The sequence below is a fragment of the Aquarana catesbeiana genome, linkage group LG12, assembly GCF_042186555.1.
Source record: "Aquarana catesbeiana isolate 2022-GZ linkage group LG12, ASM4218655v1, whole genome shotgun sequence".
Lineage (NCBI taxonomy): Eukaryota > Metazoa > Chordata > Amphibia > Anura > Ranidae > Aquarana > Aquarana catesbeiana.
The window spans coordinates 82345648-82370132 of NC_133335.1; the positions used below are offsets into that span (position 1 = coordinate 82345648).

General features: G+C 42.8%; 1 protein-coding gene across 1 annotated transcript; it reads left to right on the forward strand.

The window, feature by feature from the left end:
- Nucleotides 1-7463: 7463 nt before the first annotated feature.
- Nucleotides 7464-23587, forward strand: LOC141114458 (E3 ubiquitin/ISG15 ligase TRIM25-like). The gene is made up of 5 exons (XM_073608139.1): nt 7464-7945; nt 13152-13358; nt 16329-16446; nt 21348-21446; nt 21542-23587. The coding sequence occupies exons 1-5, from the start codon at nt 7538-7540 to the stop codon at nt 22126-22128; spliced, it is 1419 nt and encodes a 472-aa protein (XP_073464240.1). The 5' UTR covers nt 7464-7537; the 3' UTR covers nt 22129-23587.
- The last annotated feature ends 898 nt before the right edge of the window (nt 23588-24485 follow it).

The window sequence follows — 24485 nt, forward strand, 5'->3', positions numbered from 1 at the left end:
GGGGAGGACACAACGTGTTTCCGAGTCTGTGTGATGCTGGTCCTGGGCATGAGCACTCTATCGCCAGGCTTGGAAACGCGTCGCGACCTGCCCCCTCCAGGAACATCATCTGCACGCATTGCAGTCAACGCCATGGTCCAGTTTCATCCTTCCTGCTAGGCTTTCCACTTGAGGACTTCCGCCTGGCCCCCTCCACGCAGAAGCAGACCCTGGTGGTCCACATCACAGACATCGAGCGCTGACATCCCGGACTCCCCCTTATGGTGAGCTTGTCATACTTCACTCCATGTGAGTTGTCCCTTGTATTTTATTGCACCTAATAAACCTGTAAACTGTCTGCACTTAGAGGCGCTTTTTCTTCTCACTCCTGCCTGTCATTTAGAGCCTGCTTCGGCTTCTGCGCCTGTGAATAAGCCTGCCCTAGTGCTTGGATAGCATGTCTCAGGATCCCCCCATTCTTGTTGGATTTCTTCCTCCTGTCCTAGGAACTTCATACTTATATGGACTTCTTATGAATCTCTTATGAACTAGTTATATAGAGACTGCCCCCCTCACACAGGGTCTGGTTACCTGTTGGCGCCTTCTATCCTTATTGTGTTTAGTGTCAGAGAAAAGATACAAAGGCTGCCTAGTTACAGAAGGATAGTCAAGGAAAATGAAAGAATTGTGCTTGACCTGTAAAGTTAGCTTATTGGTTTCAATATCTTACAGTACTGATGCTGATATAAATAATCTGATTTCCAGGCAGGCGGCTTCTACATCCCAGAGGATCTCCACAGTCTCATTGGCTTGTATTGTAATGTAATTAAAGCGCCACCCAACTGCTAAAAGGTCCAGATACAACTTTTTTTCCCCAATAAATGGGTCAGAGGGCCTAGGGATCCAAAAGGTAACCAACATGTTTTGGGGGTCCAAAATGCTTCCTTCAACGCACAAACCAGCTGTAACAGTTAAAAAGACCTGTGCTTGTAATCTCACCTGAAGAAAAACCATTAAAGGTCCAGCTCACTTCTAGTCCATTCACCTCATTTTCAATCTCAAGCCCTGATGAAGGTGGTGTTTTTGGACCCCCGAAACACATTTAAGACTCTGTTGATTGTTCCCTTGACTTATACTGGAATAAAGTCATATGTGAAGTTTTTAGCAGTGGTGTGGTGCTTCAATTTACATTTCAATTACAGAAGAGACCACAATAACACCAGTCAGTGCAGATTAGGGATGGGCCGATTGTTCCCTTGACTTATATTGGAATAAAGTCATATTTTGAGTTTTTAGCAGTGGTGTGGTGCTTCAATTTACATTTCAATTACAGAAGAGACCACAATAACACCAGTCAGTGCAGATTAGGGATGGGCCGAACACCCCCCTGTTCGGTTCGCATCCAGAACATGCAAACAATTTGTTCGAACACGCAAACACCGTTAAAGTCTATGGGACACGAACATGAAAAATCAAAAGTGATAATTTTAAAGGTTAATATGAAAGCTATTGTCATAAAAAGTGTTTGGGGACCTGGGTCCCGCCCCAGGGGACATCTATCAATGCAAAAAAAGTTTTAAAAACTGCAGTTTTTTCGGGAGCAGTGATTTTAATAATGCTTAAAGTGAAACAATAAAAGTGAAATATTCCTTTAAATTTCGTACCTGGGGGGTGTCTATAGTATGCCTGTAAAGTAGCACATGCTTCCCGTGTTTATAATAGTCCAAAAGCAAAATGACATTTCTAAAGGAAAAAAAAGTCATTTAAAAGTACTAGCGCTAGTGCCGGCTATTAATGAATTGTCAGTTCCGACAATACACATAAAAGTCATTGAAAGTCATTAATAAAAAAAAAAAAATGCATGGGGGTCCCCCTAAAATTCCATTACCAGGCCCTTCAGGTCTGGTATGGATTTTAAGGGGAACTCCGCGCCAAAATTTTTTAAAAAATGGCGTGGGGTTCCCCCAAAAATCCACACCAGACCCTTATCCAAGCATGCAACCTGGCAGGCTGCAGGAAAAGAGGGGGGGGGACGAGTGAGCACCCCCCCCGAACCAGACCAGGCCACATGCCCTCAACATGGGGAGGATGTCCCCATGTTGATGAGGACAAGGGCCTCATCCCCACAACCCTTGCTCGGTGGTTGTGGGGGTCTGTGGGCGGGGGCTTCTCGGAATCTGGAAGCCCCCTTTAACAAAGGGGACACCCAGATCCCGGCCCCCCCCATGTGAATTGGTAAGGGGTACATTGTACCCCTACCATTTCACAAAAAGAAAGTGTCAAAATGTTAAAAAACCACAGGAGACGGCTTGGGACAAGTCCTTTATTAAAAATAAAAAAATAAAAAATAAAAAAGAGATTCCAGCGATGTAATCCAATAATCCATGCTCCTACTCCAGCGATGTAATCCAATTCTCGAACTCCAGCGACGAACACGCACAGGATCCTGCCTCCAATGGAGGCACCCAGCCAATGATGCGGTGCTAGCTTGACAGCTCTTATATAGCTGAGGGCGGGGCCATCTGTCACATGACCCCATCCCCCTCTGACAAGAGGAAACGCTGGGATTTCCCAGTGACGTGTACGGGCGACCCCACCCCCTCTGATGCAATGCAGGATTTTGGCGGAGTTCCCCTTAATATCCCTACCAGACCTGAACGGCCTGGTAATGGAATTTTGGGGGACCCCCATGCATTTTATTTTTTTATTTTTCAATGACTTTCAATGACTTTTATGTGTATTGTCGGGACCGACAATTCATTAATAGCCGGCACTAGCGCTAGTACTTTTAAATGACTTTTTTTTCCTTTAGAAATGTCATTTTGCTCCCAAACTGTTATAAACACGGGAAACATGCGCTACTTTACAGGCATACTATAGACACCCCCCAGGTACGAAATTTAAAGGAATATTTCACTTTTATTGTTTCACTTTAAGCATTATTAAAATCACTGCTCCCGAAAAAACGGCAGTTTTTAAAACTTTTTTTTGCCTTGATACATGTCCCCTGGGGCAGGATCCGGGTCCCCAAACACTTTTTATGAAAATAACTTGCATATTAACCTTTAAAATTAGCACTTTAGATTTCTCCCATAGACTTTTAAAGGGTGTTCCGCGGCTTTTCGAATTTGCCGCGAACACCCCAAATTGTTTGCTGTTCGGCGAACGGGCGAACAGCCAATGTTCGAGTCGAACCCATGTTCGACCCGAACAGATAGCCCATCCCTATTGCAGATCCCACAAGCACTTCATAAATTGGGAAGCAGTCTGTGTTGGCAGTCCTCATAATCTAGGTGTTGCACGTCCCTTTTATATCCACTGGGTGGTGGACTGGGTAGTGGACTGGAATCTCCTTCTTCTATTTTTACTACAGTGTACAGAAGAAGACTGCTCATAGAGAGTAGAGTATAATACACTACTTTTATTGCAGAATACACTGCTCAGAGCAGTGTTTAATTCATTGTTAACGCCTAATTAATGAATTACTGTGTTAATGAATTGTACGGGGAAGCATGTGTTATAGCTATAGTCATAGCAGATTACACAAACACTTAGGCGGCCTAAATGCAAAGGGGCCTCAGAACTGACACACTGTGTATGTGCCGGCTTGGAGAAGAGGAATTGGATGGGTGGCTGTGGAACGCATACTTCTTTTAATGGCAAAGACAGCCATCTGCCCTGCTCCATGTGATTTAACCATACTGTATAGATCGCTATAATCAAATGCCTAAAGGTTGCTAATCGCAATCTATAGCTATTGATTACCTACAGATATCTATAGGCAATCTATAGTGATCTCCATTGGCTCAGGTTCTGGTTACATCACATGGTCAGCTGACCCAACTGGTCTTGTTGCCGTCCCTCATGTCACATAGTTACATAGTTAGTCAGGTTGAAAAATTACACAAGTACACTATAAGTGGTCAATATAGTGAACTTGATGATGAGTTATTCACTTTAGGGTCATCACTGAGGACAAGGGGGCACTCTTTACGTCTAGAGGGAAAAAGATTTAATCTCCAAATACGGAAAGGATCTTCACAGTAAGAGCTGTGAAAATGCAGAATAGACTCCCTCCAGAGGTGGTTCAGTAGATTGCTTTAAAAAAGGTCTGGATTCTTTCCTTAAAGAGTTGTAAAAGCAGGTTCTTTATCTTAATGCATTCTATGCATTAAGATAAAAAACCTTCTACGTGTAGCAGCCTCCCCAGCATCCCCTACATACTTACCTGAGCCCCATCTCTCTCCAGCGATGTCCACGAATGTCTAAGCCGTCCAGGACACTCCTCCTGATTGGCTGAGACACAGCAGCTCTGCCATTGGCTCCCGCGGCTGTCAATCAAAGTCCTTCAGCCAATCAGGGGAGAGAGGGGGCAGGGGAGGGTGGGGGCTCCATGTCTGAATGGACACACAGAGCTGTGACTCGGCTCCAGTGCCCCCATAGAAAACTGCTGACTGTGGGGGCACTCGATAAGAGGGAGGGAGGGGCCAGGAGCAGCAAAGAGGGACCCGAGAAGAGGAGGATCAGGGCTGCTCTGTGCAAACCCAACTACACATAGGAGGTAAGTATAACATGTTTGTTACTTAAAAAAAAACACAAAAAACGAGACTTTGCAATCACTTTAATGTACATAATTTAACTGGATACTGATCCAGTTGATTCAGGGAAAATCTGATTGCCTCTCGGGGGATCAGGAAGGAATTTTTCCCCTGCTGTAGCAAATTGGATCATGCTTTGCTGGGGTTTTTCCCTTTCCTCTGGGTCAACTGTGGGTGGTGGATTATGTATATGGGATTGTATGATTTTTTTTTTATATTGGTTGAAATAGATGGACTTGTTTCTTTTTTCAACTTGAATAACTATGTAATTATGTAAGTACATCTAGTTCTACCAATAGAAAAAATAAATAGAAAAACTCCATATATGCAATCCTATAACCATAGGTGATCCAGAGAGAAAAAAAAACATATTAGGCATGGCTGAATATCAGACAGCTAGGGCATTGGCTGTTTTGGGACCATTGGTTAAGGTACGTGGGTCTTAGAAACATTCTTTTAGAATAAATGTAGCACCCTCTAGCATACAAAGTTGATAGGAAAATTTAGCTAACCCACAGTAGCCTAAGTGAGTCTGGGTAATTGCTGGGGGTTCAGATTTAGGTATCTTAAGGCAGGCTCTGCAGGCTGGGCTTCTAGTACAACCACACCCCCCCCCCCGGCTTATGAAAGCTTCTAGAAAGTTCCAGGGCTTTGTGGGGAGGCATGGAAATGGAAGCCTGAATATTCAAGGAATCTCTGCCTAATCCCTGGGCAAGGACAGCCCAGAAAGTGGGGAGATGGCCCTTAAGTATTAAAGAGCCTGGCCAGTTAGGGGTTGTTTCTGGTTGAAGGATGCAGTGCTGAGCTGAGGATCGTGAGGGCTAAGAGGGGAACCCAAAACTGAGGGGCTCTGCCTACAGGCTGGAGCTGAGTAAGGAAGGAGAGGAAGCAGAAGAGAGGGATCTTCAATACCCTTCTATCACGTACCTAGTACTAAAGCCTGAAAAGATGAAGAAGGCCTCTCTTACACCTCTGACTCGGGGCCCCTGATAGTGTAGACAGGAGGTGCAGGAGTAAAGAGTGGCTTGAGTACCTGTAAATCTCGCTAGCAGCAAGGCAGGTGTCCACGCTGGACAGCCTAAGTAGATAGAAGGCTCCAGTAAGCAGGGCTCTTGGTAGGCAGCTGGTAGGCAGGCTGACACTGGCGACAGCGGGCAGCTGAGACCGAGATGGTTGCTGGTAGCAGATAGTAGGTCAACTGGAACAGCAGGGTGGTAGGCAGGTACAGGTGACAGTAGGCAGAGTAGCAGGATCAGACAGGCCTAGTCATACACAGACAGGATGGATCGGGTACAGGGCACAGGCAAGAGCGTGGTCAGGAAACAAGCCAGGCCTGGAACTGATCAGAGAAGCAGGAGCCAATGGAACAGACAGAAGAGGAGGTCAGGGGACAAGCCGAGGTCAGTGAAGGCGGAGTTCATTGAGTGGTCAAGACAAGCTAGATGAGCAACTGCAATCAGGATACAGAATTACAGGAACACAGGATACACAGGAGGCTGAAGACAAAGCAGCACTGATCCTAAGCACTGGCTCAGTTTAAATAGCCCATTTGGCGCCAACATCTGTCGCAAGTGCACAGGTGCGTGCATGTGTATGTGCATGTGCATTTGCATTACCAAGTGCCCAATATCTGCGAGCAAGAAAGGGAATACATATTAGCCTGTGAACAGAATTTCGTCCAGAGGAGCCATCTTGTCTATTGGCATGCCCTTCCTTACACCTCCAGTCTCATCCAGGAGACACACTGTCTAGCATAGGAAGATCTGTACAGCAGGAGGCCTGAACAGCAGTCTTAACCAAGGCAGTAGGAGCCAAGGGGTCAGTTTGAGTACCTTTATCTATCAACCCCAGGGCCAACAAGGAAGAGGGCTGCCAGATGCAATATTTAGCAAGCTTTCATGGGACAGTTTCATAGCTAAAATAAATCCCTTGGTCTGGGACATTATCAAGAAAGCCAGGTGGGCTGGGATTTTCTACAAGGGGACATAGAGCTGCTGCAAATGATTGGGACTTTTCCACTTGCAAGAAAAGGGATATAGAGCTCCTGCCAGCAGTGGGATATTGGTTACTAATCCTGTAAGGACTGAAACTATTCTGGAAGGAGTACAGTCTGGGATCCATTTTTTCCTGCAAACAGTATAAGGAAAGGTCTGTCCTCAAAGTAGTTGAATTCAGTTTTGGGCATCCCATAACCACTCATCCTTATCCAAGTTGTTATTCCCGCAATAAAACAACAAAAACAAGCCAAGGGCTGGTTTCTGTGTCTGGATTCACGTGGGAAAATGCATGTTGACGGGCGGCACAGTGGTGTAGTGGTGGTAGTGGTGTAGTGGTAGCACTCTCGCCTAGCAGTAAGAAGGGTCGCTGGTTCGAATCCCAACCACGACACTACCTGCCTGGAGTTTGCATGTTCTCCCTGTGCCTGCGTGGGTTTCCTCCGGGTACTCCGGTTTCCTCCCACACTCCAAAGACATGCTGGTAGGTTAATTGGATCCTGTCTAAATTGTCCCTAGTATGTATGAATGTGAGTTAGGGACCTTAGATTGTAAGCTCCTTGAGGGTAGGGACTGATGTGAATGTACAATGTATATGTAAAGCGCTGCGTAAATTGACGGCGCTATATAAGTACCTGAAATAAATAAATAAATAAAAATGTTGACTGGCTGTGCAGGATTAGGGGACCCAAAATCTAGTTGCCCTTAAAGGGGTAGCACTACATAAAAGCCTATAGATTGCCCAGAAGTAGGCAGAGTGGTAAACAAAAGTGTTTTTTTCATTGCTGGAGTTCAGCTCAATTCCATGCCCTGGGAACTAATTTTGTGCATCACAAGGTTAAGTTCCTGACTATCTCTCCACAGATGCTAGCTGTGTAGGAGGGAGATGTACAGCAAAGGACATATCCTGCTATTGTTTCACATCTTCCTGGTGGACTCAGTGTTTGTAAACCCAAGTATCCAGAGATGGCGAACGTTCCTTTCCTCTGCTCTGAATATTTGTATTGCCCAGTCTGCTTGGACCTTTTCCGAGAACCTGTGACCATTCCTTGTGGGCACACTTTCTGCTTGACATGTATTACCCAGTGCTGGTCTCTGCAGGGAATGCCAGCTTCTTGTCCCCAGTGTCGTTCCTGCTTCCAACAAGAATCCTCACCAAGACTCTGCAAGAACAGTATACTTTCACAAATGGTAGATGATTTCTCCAAACTTCAGGGAGCCACTGAGAGGATGGCAGTTGGGAATATTCCAGCCAGGAGTGTGGGGTTACCACTGAAAACTCAAGATGTGTCCGAAGAAAATATTGGAAGTGAGGCGAGCATCGGTTTTGCTATACCCAGTAGTGGTGAGGCCCAGGAAAGCAGCAGTACCCAGGTAAGAATGTATTGTGTGGCTTGTCAGCCAAAGCCAAGAAAATTTGCTCCAGATGACAATTTCTACATTTTAATCAGGTATTTGCATCTAGGAATGTCACCACTTCACACTAACACTTTACTCTGACTTTGCAAATACAAGCAGCACATGAATACTTGTTCCATGCTAGAAACTCAGAAAATACAAGCAGCACATGAATACTCTTTCAAAGTTAGAGACTCAGAAAGTACAAGCAGCACATGAATACATAAATATATTTTTCAGGTTAATGTCTTAGATAATACTAAGGCCTGAGGTTCTGTATGAGAGTCAAACAACAGGCAAAAGAGGTCAGGAAAGGCAACCCCACATATTGATCCCAGCCCATTTTTTACTTTTTAAGATTTAACAGACAGACTGGTTTAGTGCAGTGCAGCCATCCCTGTAAAATTGCAAACAGTACAGGAAGATGAATTCAACTCCTGTCACTGACATTTAACAGGTTGTTGGCCATGGCTGCACAGAACCTTCGTCACTCCTGGCAAATAAACACATGCTGTGCAGGTCTCTGCAACCATGTGAATGAGCCCTTAGTGTTGCCAGACATTAACTGTTTGCCGATCATATACAGTACATATACCTGTACGTGATCCTGCACTTCCGGGTCTGGGGCACGCACACGTGCCACCGGTGACCTGCTCCCCGCCCAAGACCTACTCCCACTGTGATTGAACACTGCGGGAGCCAATCAGCAGGTCTGATGGACCGAAAGTCTGCTGGGAACCCGGCGATCATTCAGAGAGATGCAGAACGACGATCTGCCTATGTAAACAAGGCAGATCGTGATTCAGCTAGTAAGAAAGACAAGGATCTTGTGTTTCTGTTAAGCAGGAACACTGATCTTTGTCTTTCTTCAGTTAAACCATTCCCCACACAGTAAGAAAGCACTCCCAGGGAATATTAACCCTTTAATCGCCCCTGATGTTAACCCCTCCTGGGGACCTGCCGATCGTTTGATTTGGTACTAACTATATGAAAATTCTCGAGGCGACAAAGGCTGTTTTTTTTTCATTCATTGTTGTATATTGTTTCAGTCTTTAGTACCTGATTTTTCTTACGAAAATTTATTTTGCTTTCCGTTTTTTTACGAAAACAGTAAACATTAAACGAAAATTGCTAGTTCGGTTTTACATAAAAATTTAGCAGTTTGTCCGTTCGGAAAAATTTTCATTTGGAAAGTCTGAATTGGATGTTGAAGGTTGTGTACACACTGTAAGAAAATCGAATGATCGTTCCTTGTACGGAATTCTTCTTCCAATTTTCTCATAGTATGTACTTCCCTTAACTGCTTAAGGACCGGCCCATGTACATATACTGCGGCAGGGCGGCCCTTAAGAGCAAAATCACGTATCTCTTCGTGATTCCTGTCTTCAGCTCTGGGACGCAGCCGCAAGAGCCCCGCTCCCACTGTGATTGGGCAGCAGGTCTGACGGACCCATTGTCTGCCGGAAACCTGGCAATCATTCCAAGAGAGGCAGAACGGCGGTCTGTCTATGTAAACAAGGCAGATCGCTGTTCTACTAGTAAGAAAACAGAGATCTTATGTTACTGTTAAGCAGGTACACGGATCTCTGTCTTTCTTCAGTTAAACCATCCCCCACACAGTAAGAAAGCACTCCCAGGGAACACGGTTAACCCTTTGATCGCCCCTGATGTTAACCCCTTCTCTGCCAGTGTCATTAGTGCAGTGACAGTGCATTTTTTTTAGCACTAATCACTGTTATTGGTGTCACTGGTACCCAAAAAGTATCACTTAATCTCAGATTTGTCCACTGCAATGTCGCAGTCCTGCAAAAAATTGCTGATCGCTGCCATTACTAGTAGAAAAAATGAAAAGTCCATAAATCTATCACATAGTTTGTAGATGCTATATATTTCTCGCCTAGGCAAGAATGACTTTATGTGCCACATTGCTTTGGATCACAGCAGACTATCTGCACACACGTGTGGTCTCCTATGCATGTGCACAGACAGGGCTGTCATGGTTGTCCCAACTTGCAGTCTTCACATGTGCGGAAAGTCCCCTTGCATGTGCGCAGAGTCAAAGAGCTCTGTCCAGATCTTAAGACCAGGAAAGGCCCTTTAGCACATCTGCACATATGCCACAATAACAGAATATGTTGGCACTTGATGGTGAAAAGCAGAGTCAAATAAAAGGGTACTAACATTTCTCTATAAATTGAGTGAGTGTTTGTCATTCCTTGTAGCCCTGTTGCAAATAGGCCATTGTCTATGCTGGCTGTGCTGAAACCCAGCCCCGCTGATTTGAATTGATTTTTAAAGTATCTGCAGTTAGAACACAACAAATGCATAGAATCACATGCACTGAGACCATATCATGGGTTATGCATCTGGTAATAATACACTGTAACAAAGTCAGAAGTGGTAGCTGCAGAAAGACCTTAGAATCCATTGAAATACATCACACAAAGGGCAAATGTAAACGGATCTAGAGATTACATGCAACCTGTTCATTCTGAGGCTGTCTCATTTAGAATGCTTTAGCAAAAAACAGTATATGTTGTGTAGAAAAGATTTGCCTCTTATATATTTACTTTTTACCCATGGCATTACACTAATGCTTGTTGTCAAAAAAAAAAAACCCTCAAAAAAACAAAAACAAATGAACTCTTCCAGATTTATAATCCTTTATATTACATTATATTTTGTATAACATAGGAAGACTGTGTCCTCAATGGGCCATTCTTTTTTTCTTTTCCTTGTTTATTTTAGTTTTAATCTAGCACTTTAAAAATAGCTATAGAAAAACATGCTGTTAGGAAGTATTGCGACAAAATAGCATGTGTTGACAAAGCAGTAAATAATGAATGCATGCCAATATAAACAGCAGTAGGACCCAGGGGATTAGGACATATCGTCGTTACTGTATGGAGGCCTTAGAATCTACTATTCTTAGATATTTTTATAAATCCAGTAAAGCTCTTTTAAAACGGACCTTTTAGTAATGTTACAAGTCTCCATATTTTATTTCCTGACATGTCACAATATAAATCAAAAAAAGCAAGTGCGCATCCCTCTTACTCAAATTATAGTGAAAACTATAAATTATATCATTACAAAAAAGTTTAAAAAAAAAAAAAAAGTAATAATAAACCAGCATAGAAAAATCACAAAATTCAGTCCCAAAGTAATCAATCCAAAGGGAAAGTAAATGTCCAAATAATTGATCCGTGCTCAAAACAGAGGACACTGTGTACACTATACACATGCCTCTTACCAGAAGGGTATGATCTCAGATTATAGAGATATAATTTGCTCCAAGAAACCTCCAACCATCAGAGGTATTCCACTCCTTGGCCTCGTTAAGAGCAGTCCCTCTGTGTACAATATCAGTTGTTACAAAGTATTCCAGGCTAGATTTATACAGGAAATGCTGCTATTAAATCTCCCATGGGTTCATAGACATAAATGTAAGATGAAAGAGACTTCAAGCACTTGGGTGTTTATGCATATCTGTGGCCAGAATATACATTTATTCTGGCCATCGAAATAAATGAACGCCCAAGTGCTTGACGCTTCTAGAACTTAAAGTGATACTAAACACACACTATTTAATTTACATTGTCCCTATTATTTCTGTATGGGGATGATGGCACTGTAATTATTTTAATTACAAAAAAAAAATAAAAAATCTAGGTACCTTTATCCTAATGGATATACAGCTGTCACATAACCCAGCTCTTTCCCAGCCTGTCTGCAGGGAAACATAAGCAGGAGGAACTTCTAGTCCTCTGCTGCTGGTCACATGTTTGAAAAAAAAAAGCCTTTTGGATACAGAGTAAAATAATAATAATACTAATATCAATAAACTGTTTTAAATTGGCATACAAATATATGATTGAAATCAAATCTTTATTAGTTTTTGGCAATAACATGGTGTAGGCAGATTTCTGCCAGTCTCAGGCTGTGTCACTCCCCTCCAGCCATTGTCTTAGAATAAGAGGAAGGTGAAGCCACCATTAATCTACTTGTAATATCCCACCCCCATTGTGTTTTGCTGGTTAGTGGGCATGGAGAAGGAGGGAAGGGAGTGGACTGTCATTTAGCACTGTGTATACACCCACGTGTGTGACTCTATAGTCACATGGGCTGCTCAGTGATAGGGAGGAAATGGTCAGCATATAAACTCACTTAAAACTGAGCATGTGCGGAGTTGCCAACACTGATCTGCAAAATCCCTAGCTGAATTGGGGACATAGATAGAAGGTGGAGATAGAGCAGCAGAATCAATTATTTATTTTGCAGGATACAGAAAAGAATCTCATAGTAACTGAGAATAACTAGCATGTAATACACCATTTATTGATAGTTTTTTATGATGTAGGTTTAGTGACATTTTATGTGCATTTAGATGCGTTTAGGCATATCAAGTGTTTTTTCTGCCAAAATGTTGCTTCTCCTGAATGTGCTGGCAGTGTTTTTCTTTTTGCCTCTAAACACCTGTAAACCCCTATGTGTACAAAGACACAAATGCTAACATTGAGGGGTGTTTGGAGGCAGAAAAGAACCCCGCAAGATGCCTCTAGAAGAGGAGTTGAAAACGCTCAGCGTGCATGAGGCCTTAAGCTGTAAAAAAATTTTGTCTGACTGTGTGCTGTTGTATTCTTTTAAAGTCTATTATTAGTGTTGTGATTACTTGGTGATCCTGCCAATTCAAGAGTCCTCAATGCTGTGGGTCAATGCTATTGCAGGTGCTCCCCAGTCTTCTGCATTGCCACTCTGTCTGCAGATGTTCCAAGTGTAATAATAAAGAGCTGTGAATGTCTTCTGGAATGTACAGTCACAATGGTAATGCAGGATGGATAAAGAGGGGAGCAAAGAGGAGGTACTCCACTTCCTGCCATAGGGGGTTGTTTGGGGGTGGGGGTGTGGCTGGTACCACTTTACATGTTACACCCTATATATGTTTGGAGCAACTACAGTCCACAGCTCAGTAGGGTACCAACTATGCTGACAGCTCTCCTGATACCTGTCCTCAATTTAAACATCCTTTATATTAAGATCAATGACAGTAGGGAGATCACATCAAATGGGGCTCCATGATCTGTAGTTATGCCCCTGGCCATATATGTTTATGTTACCTATACATATATTTTATATGCATGCTTTCATTAGTCACATACTCATAACTGCCATTTTCTTACAGATTTCGGGTGCCAGGAAGATAGTGGGTCAGGGACTGGCTGACATAGTAAGGGTCCTTCAGGTCTCAGGCCTGCGGCTGCTGAAGATGATAGATCAGGCCGAGTGCCAGATACTGAAGAACACTGAAAGCCGTGAACTGGAAGGACTCTGCATATCAGTGCCACAGCCTGCCCAAGTTGTTCCAGATCAGCTGCAGGATCAACTACAGGTGATTATTATTCATGATCTTGCATCATTTTCAGAAAATTTCCCTTTGCTGCTAAACATGTACCTACCAGATATTACTGACTATACTGTATCTTAGTGCACTTTCATCTTAATGCTGATGTGCTTATTGCCTGCATATTGCCATGTCTGCCCATTTGTTGCTTAATTTAACACAGCTGCCGGTTTGATGCCTGCATAGTGTACAAACTCCCCGTTTGATGCCTGCATAGTGTACAGACTGCCGTTTGATGCCTGCATAGTGTACAGACTGCCCGTTTGATGCCTGTATATTGTACAAACTGCCTGTTTGATGTCTGCATAGTGTACAGACTGCCCGTTTGATGCCGGGATAGTGTACAGACTGCCCGTTTGATGCCTGTACATTATATAGACTGCCCGTTTGATGCCTGCATATTGTACAGACTGCCCGTTTGATGCCTGTATATTGTACAGACTGCCCGTTTGATGCCTGCATATTGTACAGGTTGCCTGTTTGTTGCCAATGTGTTAAGTTGGTTGCCCATTTGTTGTCCATGTATTGTTCCAATTGACTGTTTGTCTGAGTATCATATACAATGGTCTATTTATAGCCCATGTAGTCAGGACTGCCATTTTTTTACCCAGATATTATCAAGTCATCCCTGTTTAAAGGACTATTACTATTATTTAATCCCCTTCAAGCTTGTCACCATCATGCCATCCTATTACCCTCATATTTTGCAGCAGTTCTCTATATACAGCACTTCAGTATTACATTTTAGGGGTGGTATAATTATAAATAGAATATTCAGATAATGAAAAATCTCACTGTTTTGTCCCAGGTGTCAAATATACTAGGCACCCCACCACCTATACATATTGTTTGCCAATTATGTGATGTGCAAACACATCCAGCTCTTTTTTAAGCAATCTACTGAGTTGCTACAACCAGCCCTATGAAGATGGTTTACCTTGGACTACCATTCTTGTCCTCTTTCCCTACAGGTGCAACTAGTGCCACCTAATTATTTGTGATTATCATTAAAGGTACTTATATAGCACCATCAATTTATGCAGTGCTTTACATATATACATATCATACATTCACATCAGCCCCTGCCCTCAAGGAGCTTACAATCTAAGGTTCCTAACTTACATTCATACAAGGGCCCACCCAATTAACTTTCCAGCGTGTCTTTGAAGTGTGGGAGGAAACCCACACAGGCACAGAACATGAACATGCAAACTCCAGGCAGGTAGTGTTGTGGTTGGGATTCAAACCAGCAACTCTGGTGCTGCTAGGCAGAAGTGCTAACCACTATACCACTGTGCAGCCCATGGCTTTATTGTGGAAGTAAACTCTTTTTGTGAATGTTGCTGACAGGTAGGCTTTTTATGACAGAAAAGACTTATTTTTGAGCCATGCATGTTGCAGCTTAGTGTGCAGGCTGAGTACATTTGTTTGCTGAGACTAAGTAATTCCCGTTCCCGTGCATGGATGTTACATCATTCCGGCCCAGCCAGACTCCAAACCCCAAAGAAGACCAGATAAAAATGAAGTCCCAGCAATGGAGAGAAGCCATAATGGTAAGTATGCCATAACGTATGAACTAGCACTATTAAAAACAACAACAAACCTCCGCACATGTGTTAATGTGCATTAAGGCTGGGTTCACACTGCTGTGCGGAGTGGCTCACAGCAGAGGCCCTGTTCACCGTTTCAGGGACGAATCAGGCCCGAATTTTTGGCTGAATTTGGACCTGAAACAGTACCAGAAGATGCACAGGACTCCTGTGCAATCCGCTCCGCGCCCCCCTGGAGCTGTGTGAACCGGCTCCATTGAGAGCCGGTCACAGTCTCCTGACATGCGACTTGGATGCGGAGAAATTTGCACTAGTGACTGTGAACCCAGCCTAAAGCCCATCTCTGGACACAAGAAAAAAAGCTCCCCCACCCCCCTGCAAGGGTTAATTTCTAGTTAACGCTAGGAGTGGAATATAGTATAATGCTTAACTTATCCCCCACTCCAGCAGGCCCCTCCTATCTGTGCGACCGGTCCCCCACAGTCTCCTCTCTAGGGAGTTCTGGCCAGTGGTTGCATACTTACCTTCTCATACAATGCAGGTCTAAAAGTTCTGCATTGTACACGATGATGCCGAGGGCAACAGCCCAGAGCATCAGGGAGAAGAGTTGCCAGCCTTCCAGAACGAGTAATATGGCAAGTAATACAACCTCTTAATCTACCCCACAAAATGAACAAGCATTGCAAGAAGCCCCTACTGCAAAGGTTTTTTTTCCATCTTGGAATTGGCTTTTAAATACATAGGTGTAAATAGGCCCCTAAACTTATGCTAGCCATACACAGATTGAATTTCCTGTTGGATCGGCCGAAATTGGAACTGTGGATGACCCTGCTGACACCACCCAATTAATTTATGTTCGATTACAAAATCGAAGGAGCTGGGTGGAAAACTGTCAGCCAAACAGTGACTGCATCTAATCAGATACTGTCATTGTTCTGGTTTTCAGACAGCCATTGGTACCCGTTGTTTGAATACAAGAATAGGCAGGGGAGATTCCTCCATCCTTGCTGTTTAGCCTAGATGGGGGGAATCAAGTAATTTCTTGCTTAGTTTTAGATGGCTAGTTTTAGATGAGGATAGGATTTCATCCTGTGCAGGTTCTGCTGCACGCGTTGTTACATCATGTTACATCATGGGTATCTGCAGAAACATTGCAAATAATCTACATATGTTTTTAAATTGTTTTGCAAGCATCTTATCTAAGACCATTTATTCAAGGATGTCCTGTTTGAGTGACACATATGACCTTTCTCTGTGTAATTTTTCTGCCATATGAACTTTCCAGCAACTGAGGAAGTAGGGTGGGGTGTGCCTAGTGATTGAGGTGACATAATACTTGTTCCAGTAAAGGGGGATGAGGAATGCCCTAGTACCTGACACATTTTAAGTCTCTGATTTTGCATTTTAGGAGGAGCCGCTTGGAGAACAGGATACACAGTGGAATGGACTTTATGCAGCTGTTACTAATTTTAAAGAGTGTTTACAGGAGATGTGTGCAGACCACATGGGGAGGTTGGTACAACAAGGTAAGTCATGGAGCTTGTGACTATGGACCAGGGGTAGGCCGTACAAAATTACGGGATCATGGAAAGTAGCTGCTATACTAAGTATAGAGTATAAAGAATATAAAGAGTACAGTGCTGCAGAATGAGTCAAACTAAAAAGCAGCACACCAATGTCAACTTTACCTTTATGTGTAAGTGTAGGCTTTTTTGACATTCACTGTTTTCTTTCACCTCCTTTCTTGATTATGGCCATATCAAAATTATAGTCATATAATATATACTATATAATATATAATAGTAATATTACATACTCTTGTTTGCAACCAGCAGCTTGAGATTTAGGCTTCTTTTCACATTTTACAGGTTCTACCTTCTGCTTAGAAAAGCCTGTTGCCTACAGAGCTCAGTAGCTCAAGTTATACTGAAACAATGTAATGAGCAGGGCTTTTATTTAGCAGGAACGTGGGGGGAGCACAGTTCAGCTCCAGCACTGAATGTATGAAATGGCAAGGGGGTGCTGGAGGGCCTATTGATGCTAGTTGCTGGGGGATCTGTTGTTGCTGGAGGGGGGTATATTGTTGCTGGAAGGGATCTACTGATGAGGGAGGGGTCTAATTTTTACATGTGCACTGCCAAAAAATTTGATCGTTTTCGTTCCATTCGTTTTTTTTGTTTTTTTTTTTTGTTTTTCGGGTCATTCGTTATGATTGAAATTCATTATTTTGAATAAATTCATAAATTCGAAATCCAAAAATTTGGAAGTTTGGAGAAATTGAAAATCCGAAAATTCAGAAATCCGAAAATTCGAAAATCCTAAAATAAGAAAGAAAGAACAAAAAATCCAAAAATAAGAACGAAAATCCGAAAATTTGAAAAGCCGAAAATTCGAAAATCTGAAATAAAAACGAACTATTAAATTATAGGTATTGGAATTTCCTTTCAAATTTGTCTGTTAGTAAACGTAATGAATACGAATTTATCCAAAGTTAGGAATGATTTGAAATAACAAATGCCTAATCTAAACGAATGGAACGTAACAAATTACCGTATTTATCGGCGTATAACACGCGCCGGCATATAACACGCACCCCAAGTTTAGGAGAGAATTTTAAGGAAAAAAACTTTTAGGAGGGAAGTTTAAGGAAAAAAAAACTTACATTAAAATGCCCATTAATGCAGCCTCATCAGTGTTCATCTGCAGCCTTGTTAGTGTCATTGCAGCCTTTTCAGTGGCAGTGCAGCCTTGACCCAGTGTCCAGTGCAGCCTTGTCAGTGCAGCTTTGCCCCAGTGCAGCCTTGTCAGTGCAGCTTTGCCCCAGTGCAGCCTTGTCAGTGCAGCTTTGCCCCAGTGCAGCTTTGCCCCAGTGGTCAGTGCAGCCTTGCCCCCAGTGTCCATGCTTGCCACCGCCGCCGCCGACATATACATAGCTTCATGTAGTTTTAAATATGGCGCCGCGGAGTTTGGAGGGACTCGGCGGAGCTGAACGAACGCCGCCGAGATACACATAGTCGAGTGTATTCGGCTCTTTCCGGCGCCGCTCAGAGTCCCACCCAGTCCCGCCCTATGATGGACATAACACAAGTCCAATGGCGGGACTGGGCGTGACAGTGAGCGGCGCCAGAAAGAGCCGAATACACTCGACTATGTGTATCTCGGCTCCCAGCAGTCACTGTGATTTCGGCGGCGCTCGTTCAGCTCCGCCGAGTCCCTCCGAACTCCGCGGCGCCATATTTAAAATGACACGCTATGTGAATGTCTGCGGCGATCACAACTAGCAGGGATCAGCGTATAACACGCACCCACTATTTTCCCCTGATTTTAAGGGGAAAAAAGTGCACGTTATACGCCGATAAATACGGTAATAACAATAAATAATAATAAAACGTTTTTTATTAAAATGTATTATTATTAATTTGTTACGTTCCATTCGTTTAGATGTGGCATTCGTTATTTTGGATGATTCATAAATTTGGATAAATTCATAATCATTATGTTCACTAACAGCCAAATTTGAAAGGAAATTCCAATACCTATCATTTAATAGTTAGTAATAGTTATTATTAGTTAATTATTATTTCAGATTTTTACATTTTCGGGTTTTCCAATTTTCAGATTTTCGTTCCTTTGAATCTTTGATTTTCGGATTTTTGAAGTTTCGAATTTTGGAAAAATTAGTCAAAAGGTTTTTCGTTAATTTGAATGTTTCCGAATGAACGAATTTGTCGAATTTCATCAAAAAACGAGTTCGGAACAAAACGAATTGCACATGTCTAGTTGCCGACTGCTGGAGGGTCTGTTGATGCTGGCTGTTGGTTATCTATTATTGCTGGAGTGGATCTGTTGTTGCTGGGGAATAATTGTTGGTCGGGGGGGAGTCTATTGTGACTGGCTGTTGGAAGTCTATTGTTGCTGGGGTGGATCTATTGTTCCTTGGGGGTGTCTATTGTTGCAGGCTGCAGGGGATCTATTTTACCGCTTTTCTTGTTATCATTTACAAATTCCATACAAATGACTTAGCACCACAAAATTATACTTGGTTCTGTATTCCCTAACATTGGGGTACTGGGAGGTGGGTTGGGGGTGCACCTAATCTCTGAGAAAAAAAGCCCTGGTAATGAGGAAGAGTAAGACCCCTTGCACACTGGAGGTGTTTTTCAGTTGCTTTTGGGCTATAAATAGCGCCTGTAAAGGGACTGAAAAACGCCCCCCCCCCCCCCTGCAGTCCCAGTGTGAAAGCCCGATTGCTTTCACACTGGGGCGCTGCACTGGCAGAACGTATAAAAAATCCTGCAAGCAGCCTTTTTGGGGCGGTGGAGGAGTGGTGTATACACCGCTCCTCCACCGCTCCTGCCCATTCAAATGAATGGGCACTGCTGCCGAAGCACCTGAAAAGCGATTCGGCAGCGGCACTACAGAGGCGCATTTAACCTTTTATTTGACTGCTAGTGGGGGTTTAAAGAGCCCCGCTAGTGACCAAATAGTGCCACTAAAACAACAGTAAAGTGCCGCTAAAACTAGCAGCGTTTTACGGTCAACGCCCGCCCCGGTGTGAAAGCAGCCTTATGAATCCTACTATCACTCATTTGTTGTGCTGTCTCTTTAGAAAAGCCAAGGTGCTTTGTGATTTTTTTTAATTATAAAATTGAATTTTTATTTGCAAAGCATTTAACAAAATAAACACAGCACTTTATGTCAAAATACATATAAAATATACATTTAAAAAGCACATAACTCAAATATAATTCGAATAAAACTTAAAACGTTTATAGCTTCCTTTTGAATAAAAGAACAATACAGAAGATAATGGAGAGCTATTTTTATTTCCTTAAAATGGTTGAGGGGTTCAAGCATCGAAGTTGGACTCTGGGCAGACATAAAAGATGGAAATTAATTTAGCTCTGTAATCATGAATACCACACTAAATGCATTTTTTTTATGCAAGCAGTGCAAGTACATGAATTTGACCTGGTATCAGCCAATTGCGGTCTCTGTACAGCACGGCTGGAGTGTAAAGTAGGAAAGCAGAACAAGGAGGCAATCAGTTCAAGCCAAGAAGCATGTTTATTGGAAGATAAAGCAGAATGACATCACTGTGCTGTTTCTCATTTCACTGTCCAATCAGAAGCTGGGGGGAGTTAGGCAGCATTCACACTTGAGCATAGTGGGAATATGCATTCCTGCTCATGTTTTTTTTTTCCGTGTGTCACGCCTAGGGCAGCCCATTAACTTAACCTTTAATCAGAACCTTTTCAGTCATGGAGAGTTGGGCGTTTTTTCAGTACATGTTTTGGCACATTTTGTTTTGAGTCAAACGTGCGTCTGCTACCTGCGCTTGGGGTACCATTAACAATCAATGGCACCACAAGCTCAATCCGTGATTGTAGCAGGTTTGCAGTGCATTTCTGAAACAAGTGGCAAAATGCACATTTTTGTATGTTTTGTCACGCGTTTAGGAAACACCCAGGTGTGAAAGCAGCCTCAAGGATGACCTGGGCTCAGAGGAAGTGGGTTGAATAATGACCATCTGACTTGGAGACATCTAGCGGCAGAAGAAGTACTGTGAGGATAATGTTTTGATTGGAAGCTGAGCTGGAATCTGAATATTGCAGGAAAAGTTGGTTTTGTTATTTTATCTGAACAAAAAAGGTACAGTTAAACAGAATCTGTCATGCAGTAAAACACGGGGATGATAATCATTTGAGTAAGGGTGATTAACAAAGCAAATTATCAGATATAAGTGAACATTATAAACTACACTGAGTACCAAGCATAGGGTGTGTGGTGCTGCCCCATCCCCCAGGCACCCCATCTGGGAACAATTTGTGCAAAGGAGAGGGGAGACAGCATAACCCAGCCTAATCCTATTGGTTTGCCATTGAGTTTATAGAATTTCAGGAAAGCGAGGGTACAAACAAAACGGCAGTTGGCGATTAGATATAGAGGAGTTGCATACAAGTAGTGAGGAATGAGTTATTCTCATGTATGTTACTACTGTGAAGACATGCAAGATTGATGTAAACATGTGAAATCGACTTAAACACAAATAACATATAACATAACACAACTAAACATGGGTGAGATCACAGTCATGGTAGGTATCATGGAGACTAAAAATGCAGATGGACTTAAAAGCAACCAGTTTATGGGCGTTGATGTTGGTCATAGCAGGCATTCCATACCTCCCAGGTTGAACTAACTATCTGATATTTGCCCACTGATAGAGCAAATAAAACTTTGTATGTGGCATGAGTATGCGTTAGTTGAATTATTTACTAGTATATAGTAATATTTTTATAGTTGGTGTATGGCAATCTCTCCAGTGCCTTGTTATTTTATCTTTTAATGGTCTGTTGATTTTTATCTTATTTTGGCTGAAGTACTACTTTGCTTGCTTTGGTAAAACTCATATTTTGTCTTACAGTGTGGTGTACACAATCCAGCTACCCCATATCACCACCTAAACTGTGGGGATGTCCCTCGCAGCCTCTGATCCCACGGATACGAACCGAGTTCCTTCAGTGTAAGACAATTATTCATTATAGCTGAAGTGTAAGAATTACCCTTGCTTACCCATGTTTGTCAATTTAACTGACGGCTATCCTTTGTCATGTTTAGATCTCCGAGAAGTCACCTTAGACCCTGAAACTGCGCACCACAACTTATGTCTTACCCAAGGAAATCACAGAGTTCTGTGTAAGCTGCAGCCCCAGGCTTACTCAGACCATCCTGGGCGCTTTGACCATTACACCCAAGTTCTTGGCAGGGAGCCAATGGGCCATGGGAGACATTATTGGGAGGTCCATCTGTCTGGAAATCGAGTAAGCTTAGGTGTCACCTATCATAATATCTCTCGAAAAGGTCACCAGAGCTACTGCTTGGCTGGTAGAAATTCAAAGTCTTGGTGTCTAGAATGGAGCAGCAGTCGCTGTTATGCATGGCATGATGGTCAGAGAGTTTTAGTAGCCACAGGACTACAGGAGAAACTTGGCATCTTTTTGGACTGGGATGAGGGTAGTCTGTCCTTCCATGAGGTATCGGATGATATGCCACTTCTTCACCAGTTCAATGCTTCCTTTATCCAACTAGTATATCCCATATTTTATGTCAGCTGGAACTCAATTATGTCTATTGGGGAAGCGATGCCAACTCACCAAAGTGACCACAACAAACGGTTCTATAGGCAGATGTCCGCAGAATTCTGAGATATCTGCAGTACTAATGGATTACTGTACATCAAAGTACATGTTAAAGTGTACCATTCTAGTTTTTTTGAAAATATGATATTTTAAGGCAGAGCAGCAAAATAACACACTGTATTCATTATTTATTTTCCTATCTCCTCTCCTGTGCATGCTGTTAAAATGACTTTATCCTTTGCCCATGCAGAGCAAAGTAAAAGGGTTGCTTAATTTACCCCTCCCCAGAAGCAAATACTCACCCATTCTTGTCTTATTAGATATAGAAAAGTAGGCTGTGTTCGTTATTCATCCAAGGAGTTCTAGTATTATGGACAAATGTGGTGGCAGATTTGCATGAGGGCAACAAGAAACCCCCTGAGGCTCCCTGACAAGATCCTGTAAGTTAGGGGTTATAGATAAACGTAATCAATTATCATCTCACGGGGGGGGGCATACCAACAGAAGAAGCCTCAGACTTTGTGACTGCTAGGGCGCTAACCTGTCTTGGATTGTCACTCATTTGCCCAAGATCAGAGGGAATGATTTTCATCTCTCATAAGAGCCAAAATAGTATTCTTGTGGAGATGACAGTTATTCCTTCTGATAGTACACACTATAAGCTACATGCAGATGCAAAATAGCATGTCCTGGCCTCATCAAACCATCTAAGGATCTAATAAAAGGTTATTTGGACCTTTAGTCATGTTGTGTTTGGACTCGCGAAGATCAGGATGATACACTGGTGTCAGAAATTCAAGTGTAGACCCAGTCATCAGCTGGTCCATATACTCTATGACCACTTCAGAGGCAAGAACTTTCCCCACACCTGGCAGAGCACCTCCCCCAGAGATCAATAGCCATTTAGATCTGACGAAGAAGCGAATGCTTTGAAACGTTATCTCCATGTACTGACGTCACTTCCAATGTGACTCCGAGTGTGTTCCATGCTGGTTCCGAGACGACAAGACGGATATCCAGCCGGTTGTTAACATCTACACACCACCATCCACCGGGGACCCGCTGAGTGACCACAGTATTATACTGTTATATGCCTATTGATTTTTATAATAGTGTGAGCAGCCATTTGGCTGATTTTAATTCAGTATACCATTTGTTGCATCTTCTGCTGCACTTTTTAGGCGCACCTTGTTTTTTTCCCAAAGGTGTCTGGCAAAGAATGAAGAGTCTGTCCCACATCTGTATCCCTATAAAGTTAGGTGTCATGAAACAAAGTTCTGAAGCTTGTCCTGAAAGAGGCGGTTCCTGGCTTTCCCCAGTGTGCTCCTGCCAACAGGATAGAACAAAATCGCTCAAATTCTAACGCTCACTTCTGTTTTCTCCCCCATTTTTTTAATAGCATATTGCCATTTTCTCTGTATGTTATTTTCTTTCTTGCTTTTTGTAATTATTATTTCTGTACAAACAGTATATCCATGGAGTGTTCCATGTTTTCGGAATATTAAATACAAAATTAATTTGTTTACCTTATTGTGTATTAAGTGAAGAATTCACAACTTCTAGAAAGACTGTTGTGCTACCTGTGTATTACAAGTGCATGTAAGCCAGGTTGTAAGTTTGCTGCTAATCTCTGTGAGACTGGATCGTGTAATTGCACCCTTCTCTTCTGTAATAGAAGCAGGTGATGGTTTACCAGTGTGCTGGTCAATCTCCAGGGATGCATGATAGGGAAAAGACTTGTAAGCAGTGGTAAAGCGTTAAAGTGGTTGTAAACCCTTTACAACCATTTTTTACTACAGGTAAGCCTGTAATAAGGCTTACCTGTAGCTACCCTGGATATCTCCTAAACCTACATGGTTTAGGAGATATCCCTGTATCAGCACGTGCTGATGTCATTGGTGCATGCGCACTGCAGCAACGGCACGTACGTTCCATTGCTTTAGTGTGTTGTTACCGGCGGCTCCCACATGCATGTGTGGGAGTGACGTCATCTTGGCTCTGGCCAATCACAGTGCTGGAGCCCGCGATACCCGGATGTAACTCCGGGAGCAATGTCGCCGAAACGGTGTACGGGGGCTTTGGTCTAAGGTAAGTAATCCATAATGAGCTAGTATGCTATGCATACTAGCTCATTATGTCTTTGTTTTGCAGGGGTTTTTTTTCTGTTAGTGGGTTTACAACCATTAAGTATTTTGGCGTGGTTCTCTCCACTACTTAGGCCATAAATACATGGGGATACTTCCTTATGGTCTTAAACTGAATGCAGGACTTGTGAGGTAGGGTTTCGCATTCCAGAAGAGAGAGAGAAAGAAGTATTCTAAGCACCGCAGTACCCCCTAATGTTTATACTGCAAACAACCAGGACTTGTTAAGCATTTCTTTTGCCATTATTTTTTAATTTCAGCAGTTTATTGAAATTGTTA

What these genes read in the sequence shown, in the direction of transcription:
- LOC141114458 (XM_073608139.1), top strand. Translation starts at nt 7,538, where the DNA reads ATGGCGAACGTTCCTTTCCTCTGCTCTGAATATTTGTATTGCCCAGTC. An exon ending in AGGAAAGCAGCAGTACCCAG is followed by an intron (nt 7,946 to 13,151) that starts GTAAGAATGTAT and finishes ATTTTCTTACAG; the next exon opens with ATTTCGGGTGCCAGGAAGAT. An exon ending in GGGGAGGTTGGTACAACAAG is followed by an intron (nt 16,447 to 21,347) that starts GTAAGTCATGGA and finishes TTTGTCTTACAG; the next exon opens with TGTGGTGTACACAATCCAGC.